This window comes from Mesitornis unicolor, unplaced genomic scaffold (assembly GCF_000695765.1).
Source record: "Mesitornis unicolor isolate BGI_N332 unplaced genomic scaffold, ASM69576v1 scaffold48531, whole genome shotgun sequence".
Lineage (NCBI taxonomy): Eukaryota > Metazoa > Chordata > Aves > Mesitornithiformes > Mesitornithidae > Mesitornis > Mesitornis unicolor.
The window spans coordinates 19,250-28,832 of NW_010162696.1; the positions used below are offsets into that span (position 1 = coordinate 19,250).

General features: G+C 37.8%; 1 protein-coding gene across 1 annotated transcript in view; it reads right to left on the reverse strand.

The window, feature by feature from the left end:
* CAPZA2 (capping protein (actin filament) muscle Z-line, alpha 2) overlaps positions 1–7,666 on the reverse strand; it is a 15,254-nt gene extending 7,588 nt beyond the window's left edge. Inside the window, exons 1-6 of the mRNA XM_010193704.1 lie at positions 7,558–7,666; positions 5,543–5,594; positions 4,775–4,838; positions 3,529–3,735; positions 2,311–2,390; positions 507–585 (exon numbers count right to left, since the gene is read on the reverse strand). Of these exons, the coding sequence (XP_010192006.1) occupies positions 507–585; positions 2,311–2,390; positions 3,529–3,735; positions 4,775–4,838; positions 5,543–5,594; positions 7,558–7,666 (591 nt within the window). The remainder of the gene's footprint in view (positions 1–506; positions 586–2,310; positions 2,391–3,528; positions 3,736–4,774; positions 4,839–5,542; positions 5,595–7,557) is intronic.
* Positions 7,667–9,583: the final 1,917 nt, after the last annotated feature.

Consider the following 9,583-nt stretch of genomic DNA (forward strand, 5'->3'; position numbering starts at 1 on the left):
GGACAGTATCTCCTTTCTGAATACCCTAAACCCAACAGGAAGGGAAAATTCTGAATGTAGGAGACCCAGAACTAAAAAAATTCAGCTGGTGGAATGACTGAAACCAAAGGTTTCAGGGTGGGTAACACGGTACCAACAGGGTGGATATCACAAAGAAAAGCCTGCTATTATCAGTTAAAAAGAAAAAAAGTTCTACTTCAGGAAGGGCCTACCCTCAGGAAAGGTTTGTGCCCCTATGGGTTCAAGAAATGGTGAACCAAAAGGTATATGCCTAGCTGAGGCGAATACACCTTCTGAAGACTTCATCATTATATTACACAGATATTTAGTGTTTGTAAGAATTAGGTAAATATGCAGTAAAGTCACTAACCCTTAACTAAATGGGCATCTCTGCTTTGCTTATTAGGTACCCAAATTCTCTTAGAATATGTAATACCCTGGCCTGAGTCTCCCTTGATTATAATTGGAGACATCACTGATCAGGACACAGTTTGAGATAAGCATACCTGAATTTTCAAGATTCCAGCCACTTGAGTGGTTGAAGGGGTGATTGTAAACTTCCATTCTGACCTCCAACGGCCATTCCTTAAAGGAAAAAAAAAAAAAAAAGAACAGAAATCAGGCATCACCCCACTGGTTAAGAAAAAACCCCAACATACAACTGACAGTCAAAGGAAAATAGAGAATTAAATACCCTGTGCAACTACACATGCACAAAATATTTCCCTAAAGATTCAGCCCCATAATTAGTCAAGAAGAGAACAGTTCTCTGAAATATTTAGCCTTTAGATACGGACTAAGGACACATACTGGCAAGTACCTTTTAACAACAGGACTTGACTTCTGAAAACACCCAAAGCCTCCAATGTTTTTTTCCTCCTTTATTATTAATTAGGCTTATATAGACAATATTTTGTTTCTGGGACCTGGACAACTTGCTGGATCAGCCAAAGTCACACTTCAAATTAGGCTATGAAAAACCTGAATGAAAGGAATGTTAAAGCAGCAAGACTTCCCACTATGCTGAACTGTAATGAGGTCTTTCAGCTCTTCTACCATTTCTGTTCCAGGACAACTATTTCCTTCCAGTTCCTTCCACAAATTCCATATCCTTGCCAAACTGCTTAAAGGGAGTTTCAAACATCTGGAAAACAGTATGGGGAGACTGTAGTTTCACCTGATTTTGTTCCTGTACACTAGACATTTTCGTATTTAGTTATGAGGTTAGCGGATTAGGAGGTTAGTACATTAGAGCTATATTAAGAATGCGCTGCAGCTGTCTCTCAATTCCTGCTTTGTTTGCACTTAAAGAAGGAAAGAAAGTTGATACTAATACGTTTGCTGTAGACTCCAGTGCACTCAACAAGGGGAGAGAGAAAGACTTTAAGATAAACAACTACTTATGGATCCATATTGACACCTCTTAGATACTAACAAGGTTAACATAATTATAAAGCCATTGGTTATTATTTCAGACAATATCCATATTAGAGACTATCACTGAAAATCCAGACTAAGGCAATTCAGAAGCTTGTTGGCATCACTAAGAAAACTGAAAGGGTCACCTAACTCAGTGAGACTAGTATTACTGGTAGCCTTTAGACAGATCCATTGGTTATAAGAAAACTTATGTATCGAACTATGTTTTGGGTAGAATATAGGTTTTTAGATGCAGTGACAAGCTAATATATTGGTAACTTTGTGGTCCTTGAAGGCAAGATGACCACAGTATTTCTACTCTGAGATATCTTTTTTTGTGCTGAAGATGCTATTCCAAGAAAGAGTTCAAATGCAGAAGGATCCCTCTTTTTCTTTTTCTTCACACAACTACAGCCAAGCTGTAGTTTGTAAGAGTTAATTTCATCCAAGATCACCTGTATCTACCTCACCCATAAATGATTCAGGTAATCTTTGGTTACTGTCTTTCTCTGAGACATGCAAACTAGAAGGAGCTGGTTTTATCCTCTCAGTCACAAAGGATGCAACACAAGCAGAAGCAAATGTATTGGGGAACACAGGCATGGGTACTGGTGTTTGTGTGACAAACTGGAAGAGTCAAATAATTTTATGAAAGTTCCCAAAGTTCTGCAAAGGGGATCCAGATGTGCAGTCTGCCACTTCAGCTATCACAAAGGAACAGAATTCTCCATAGTTCTGGCAGAAAAACTTGCGGTGGAGTGGAGGGAGAAAAAGGTCACGTGCAAGATGTGCACACACCTTCTCTGAACTAAGGATTATCAGTGTAACAGCACTAGTGCAGTTATTCAGTTTGCTGTATTTTGCTGTATTTGTATCCATACAGAAACTTACCAAAAATTTTTTGCTTGGAACTGATGGCTCTCTATGCATGCAATAATGGTCTGCTGACCATCAATTGTTTTACCGTACACCTGAATGAGAAAAAAAATTAACAAAAAAAAAAAAGGAGTTAAAGTTTCAGTATGTGTCTTGCTCAAACTACTTAGAGATGTCCAGTCCTATTATTGTTACAGTACAGAATACACTGTAAAATGTAATGTTATAAACACTATGGTTCTTACATTATATTCAGTACATGAAACACTGAAGTGTGTATTACAATGGAGAGATAATTGAGATTAGAAAATCTGAAGATCAGGCACCTTAACTGAAATGCTGTGAACTCCTTTTCCTGCAACTACAGAAATTTTAAGCCTACAGCAGTGACTGCTGTAACAATATATATTACCAAGCTGAGTTTCAGATACCAGTTATTTTACAATTAATGATGATTTAAACCTTTACAGACCAGCAAAAATGTGATTAAGAGGGTGGTTTTGGTCCTCTGTTCTCCCCTAAAATCAACTACTACTAAAAATTATTTCAATGAACATGCAGTCTGGTTTTCTTCACAGAAGCTGGATCTCATCTAACTGCCTAAGGATCCAATTCAACTTAACTCAGGAAATGATTTCCCCCCACCCCCGTAGTTAATTTTTCCATCAGCTTAATACAAAGCACAGGACAGCTAGCATTAGATCAGTGTGCTGAATTTTAAATAGTCATAGGGCTCCTAACAGCAAATGAATGCTATTTTGGTCCAGAGTGAGGGGTTTTATATTAAGAAGTCATCAGAACCCACTGATTCTGGTGGTAAGAATATAGCACTTTGATGGACAGGAGAAACAGTTTGCTTTACTGACACTTTCATCAGCAAACCAAGCCAAGACAGACATTTGTATCTTATGGATATTTACTTTTTAAATGTAACCAGTCAGGTAGCTAAGATCAACCTGCAGTAGTCTATAGAAGGTCTTAATGCTTTAAGAAATGTAAATAAAAATTCTTCAGAACTAAATCTTCACTATGACCTGCAGTAATCACCCACTAGTAATCCAACAGCTGAAATATTAAGCTTCTGAAGCTTTCCCTCATTTCCCTGTATGAATCTCTGTCAGGACTAAATTCTTTACAGTTGAAACTGCCTATCTTCCTGGTTTACAGATAGTTATACCTTTATTTTGGATTTCTATCTACAGTGCTACCGTGGTTATGTAATTTAGTACTTACTGTGCAGACACCATTTGGGTAGTGTTCTTTCACATATGCTTTCATTGCGGTTTCAACTGAGTTCCTCCAGGATTCTATGGCATTTTCAACTTCATGCGGTCTAGGATCAGTAGCCTCCTTTCTCAAGTGATCAAATTTAAAAGAAATCTTGTTTTTGGGATCCAAAAATTTTCCATTTCCCAAATCACCATGTTCTGTTATCAAAACCTGTATTATAAAATTTTAGTTAATAACATATGCTACTGAATAAAAAAAACATGCCAAATTGAATTACACTATACATTAAACTGGAGCTTACTCATATCCAAAGACCTGCACTTTAAACAGAATGTTCATGTAACAAGAGAGGACAAGGCTAACATGACACACTGACTCCAAAAAAAAAATCCTGATTCTTACCCTTTTACTGCAATAAACAATGCAATAGAGAAATGGATGTCTTCTACTATTAAAGATGGAGTATGGAATTGTTTCTACAGCTCCAAGTCAGGTCTGATTAAATTCAGGACAACACAAAGAAATTTCAAGTTCTTTAGAAGCCCTAAATGATTAGCTTGTAGAACTGGTACTACTAGAGAATCATAAATCTGTATTTTCACAGAATCGCTCGGTTGGAAAAGACCTCTGAGATCATCACGTCCAACCGTTCCTGTCTACCCACTAAACCATATCCTTAAGTACCTTGTCTACCCGCTCTTTAAATACATCCAGGGATGGTGACTCCACCACCTCCCTGGGCAGCCTGTTCCAGCTTCTGACGACCCTCTCAGTAAAGAACTTCCTCCTCATCTCTAACCTGAACCTCCCTTGGCACAGCTTGGTGCCGTTTCCCCTTGTTCTATCCCCCATCACCTGGGAGAAAAGACCAGCACCCACCTCTCTACAACCTCCCTTTAGGTAGTTGTAGGTGGTGATGAGGTCTCCCCTCAGCCTTCTCTTCTCCAGGCTAAACAAGCCCAGTTCCCTCAGCCGCTCCTCATAAGGCTTGTTCTCCAGACCCCTCACCATCCTTGTGGCTCTTCTCTGAACACGCTCCAGAATCTCAACATCCTTCTTATAGTGAGGGGCCCAGAACTGAACACAGTACTCGAGGTGCAGCCTCACCAGTGCCAAGTACAGCAAGTACAAGTACTGGTACTTGGCTGGGAAGATGCATTTCTTTTAATTTTCTTGCCAAGATATGTTCTGATACCAGAAAATCTTTTAACAGTTTAAGGAACTGTTAAGTATTTAATTTTATTCATACCTGTTCATCGTAACCGTCAATTTTTACTGGAGTAAACTGGTCCAAGTTGTACTGTGCAAATGCACTACAAGAGAAAAAAATGAAACATCAAAAGCCTGCATCAAGCACAATCTTTTTCCTTAGTAGCTGTAGCAGTTTTAAATAGCTAATAATCTGGGCAATCATGCATCAAAAAATTGTACCAGTGTTTCATTATCTAGCAGGCCTAAATTCCTGCAATCACCTTGGTCCATTTCAATTTATATTACAGATTCCAACTACTATTACACAATTATTTATGTTCAAAAGTAACCTGATATAGACAAACACATGAGCTTTACAGTAATCCACAGAAACTGGGGGAACAGATAAAGTTCGAATTCCACAGAGATCCAACCTACTCAGCCATCTTACAGATGAAACTCATTCTGGCATAAAATACAGTAGGCATAATGTTTTAATATAAACGCAGGGTCTAAGGAAGCAGTATCTTACAAAAGTTCAGTGTCTATAACATCTATCAAGAAACAGAAAATGCAATCCAAAAAGGTGGAGACTAGTTCCAAAATCCAGGTCACCCATTTCCAAAACAGTTGCTCTAGACATTAGGATACAATACAGACCTCTTCTCTGCCAAGAATTTAATCTTTGATCAAAGATGCACAACACATAATAGGGTTTTTCTTGCCAAGCACACATCTTTTTAAACAGATCACTTACTGACGGTGAAAGCCTCACTGAAAAACATCTTGTTTTTATGCAACTGAGTACGTGGCATCTGGTACTTACTGGGCTGCTCCTTCCCTGAGAAGATTGTCGTTATTGAGCAGCAATCGAACATCTGAAAGGAGATATTTGCAACATAAAAGTACAGTTAACTCAAAAACTTGTTTCAGTCACATAACACATGTCAACAGACTCTACAAAACAAAAAACCCAAACCACTCCATACCAATACAGACTAACAGGTAGGAAATTTATTGCTTCTTATTTCACAATTTTGACTGAACAAAATGAGAAGAGCAGTACAGAAATAGATCCCTTCCAACACCATCTGGTAAGCAGATATAAGCCATATTATCCAGGCTGTATGACAGCTCTAGGAATCTGTCAAACTCCTTTTTAGAGAAGTTCTGAATGAGAACAGCACAGGATCCAAATGAGTTCACTTTTAAGATGCAGACTACCAAATCCCTGACACCGTACTGATGGCAGTTGTTACTGTATTCTGACACCACCAACGCAGTGTGTGTTCTACTAATTTTTTTTAATGACAGTAGTAAGAGTACAATATATCACACTACCATTTCTTCTACCATCATGCAAGAAACATACAAATATAAAATAAAGTCAATACTCTCCTGAGGATTACTTAACATTTACTTTGCAGTAAATTGTTATTTATGTACTTGACTTACTGGCTTATTATCTACTAGGCACTATTTTAATAATTTAATGCACTGATCATTAACTGGTCATTAGTTTCACTATAACATTTTAAACTCTTCTAAAGATTCCCAAGACACCATGCAAGTGGAAAAAAAAAATCAGCCATATATTTGAAGTATTTTTTCTTTAAAAAACCAAAACAAAACCCAATCCAAATCAGAAAACAACAAAACACCTCAAATGAAAAAAAAAAACCCACATCAAATCAAACAAACAAAATTAAAAATTACAGAATTAAAGCTTTCTCTCTCCTTTTTTAAGGGGTCAGTCTGAATCTCACTGAACACTGGTTGCATATTTATGACCAACGTTTTGTTACGTGTTTTCAAACACATACTCTGTTATTGAGCAGGTAGCTGCAACTATGAACTAGTGTAACAATAAAGTTTATAGCAGTACTGCTGTAAGAAATTGTATTAACCTTCAGGAGCTGGGGTAATGAGCTGCTCACCAGCATTCGTTTCACAAATGCAGTACAAGCTGAATTTAATAATCATCTGGTCACAGTTTAACTGAAGAACAAGGCACTTCTAAAAACATTACATTCCTTAACAAATTTAAGCTCTCTCAGGCCTGACTCTGATTAAAAGTTTAGTATACTAAGCTTACTTCTTTACTTAAACAGCATCAGAGCTATTGGTAAGCTACAGCTACAAAATGTATGCATTCTTACATGATATGTATGCCCACATATCTTGATGCAAGACAAACACAACAATTTTTAAAGAAAAATAACATTTTAGGTAAAGTTCAGGCAACTATAGTTGAGAGAAGATGATTTCAAGTTTCCTTTCAGCTTACCAATACACTCAGTAAAATGAAGTGTGCCCAGAATTTAAGGGCTAAAACTGTTTGGAGAAGATTAATATTCTTTCCACAACTGGCATTAAGCAGTAGTCCTTTGTATATTCAAGGTTAAGTACTTGTAATTATATTCCTTCTTAAAAAAAAAAAAAATAAAAATCAACCAACCAAACCTAAAAACCAAACAAAAAAACCCAAACCATTTTAATTTCAGCTAGTTCAATTTCTGAAAAATGTAACTATCAAAGACTGAAAAAAAGAGTACATGCATCTTTTAAACGAATGCCTTAGCAACTGTTAATTCATGACTGATTAAAACCAGAAAGAAAGCTCATTCTCACCTCACAAAGAAAAGTGGTACTTTCCCCCTTTTGCATCTAAGCTCCAAGCTGTCTTGTGACTGCGAAGTGTATTATGCCAAGCTACAAAACCAGCTCTTACAGCAAGTGAGCTGTTAAAATATAAGCTACATAAAATTCAGGAGAGTAATTGGCAATACAGTTTTGGATACGAATGCCTTAAATGAAAGGACAGAGCAGACAGAGACTCACCATTGAACACCTCATTGAATTCCCCAGGAGGAGCATGAATTATGAATTTTGCCGCTATACGCACCTTAAATACAAAAACAATTACGTGGTTGTACATACTTGTATTCATTCCTACTCAAACCAATTTTAGCTTTAATACCCAGACATAAAATTGGACAATTTTCACTGTTTCATATATTTGCTCACATTATTTAAACTACTGTCAGAAACACAGAATATAAAGTTCCACCTCTTAAAACAGAATAAGGGAGATTATCTGTCATGTAAGCAGAATTGAGTCACTCACGTTTTGTACTACTGGCAAAAAGAAAAAGATTAATGTAAGAAATAAGATCAATAATGTATTCACAATCTATTTCAATTTTTGGTCCATGGATGCCTGGGAATCAACACACTTTCCCAAGAGAGCCAAAAACCATAATGAAGATACGGTCAACCTTCAAAGCTTCTCCTCTCGTTTTACTACACATCACATCCTCCGGGTCTAAACTTCCCAGAAGGCTCACAGCTAGACAGGAGTCAACAGATTACATAAGCTTAAAAACACTTGTGTAGACACAGAAGCACATAATTTCACCTGCATCTACCTGTAAGGCCTCTTAGTACCACAGTATCAGCAGAGAAAGTTGTAAAGAAACACCTTGAGAATTTGTCTAATGCAAGTCCTCAAGCAACTGCCTTCAGCCACACCTTCTTGCAGACAAAACACAGCATAAGCCAGCACTTTCATTAGAAGTACACACACCTGCCCTGGCTTTCTCTGTCCTGCTTGCACAAGCACTTGTACAATTACACAGTGAGTAAAGTTAGAAAGGTTATTATATTTTTTTCAGACCAGTTCAGGGAATTGGTCCACTGCAGAGCTGCAGACATGTGTGCTTGCAAAAGGAACACAAAAATGCTTTTTTTTTAATGTGAAACAGTCTTAAAACTTCTCAATGATTACTTTCCTGTAGAATGCCACTTGCACTTGCTTTCATTCATTCTTCTTTCCTCCCTAAACTGGTAAGGGCACCCATTATAAAAATAAATAAATAAATGTTGGTTTCCAAACCTAACCTGGCAACAGTTCACATTCTTCACACTTTACAGTTATCTAAGTTGAGGAGCCATTCAAAGCTCTCTTGCATCCTTGATATGTCACTATCCAAATACAGGATAATTCCTGAACCACAGTTCCCATTTCTAACACTTTGTTTCTATCGAAAAAAGAGCTGGGAGGATTCAGTGTCTGCACACTCTGGACTTCCTGTTTGAAATTCAACTGTTTGAGAAGCACGAATTCAAATTAACAAATACCTAAAAGTAATCAACGAATGCTTTACATTTACACATTTAAATATATTTAAAACTATAAAAACTGTCTGAGCATACTAGAGCTCTTGAACTGACTGGTAAATAGCTTTTGTGGTGGAGGGTAGCAATACCGCCAGTGCTTGAGCCTTAGGTTCTTGACGAGTCACAAGTTTCAGAAAAGGGGCTCCAGCAGAGACAGTTCAAGCTCAGAGTGCCCTGAGAGAGCATGAGCTGCCTCAGTAGCACTGTTCAAACCACAGTGAGATCCCAGAAGACCAGCCCAGGCTGCTTTCTGCTCGCTGACAGGCAGCATACAGCCACTCTGAGCCCACTAATGGAAATGGAAAGGCTGTCAGTTTGTAAATTTCTAAATTTAATGCTTTATTTTGGATTGCAGACAGCCTTTATCTGCTACCTCAAACACCTAAACCAGAATTCCTCTTGTAAACATAAATTTGCATTATACGGAGATAAATGCCACAGCGTTTACACTTCTCAAAAGAGACACTGAGAGGCATGAGCATCTTCTTCTACCACAGCTCATTAGAGCACTTGCCAAGATAAGAGGAAAGTCTGGATTGTCTCCTTTGACCCAAGGGAACGTAAACTCATCTGCGATAGCCAGAGATTACCCCAGCCACTGGTATGTACGATTTTCCCGAGTGCGGACATACTCCACAGCTCTGCTGCTGAAGTCAGGGCACTCCGTACACAGCTCAGTGCTCAATCC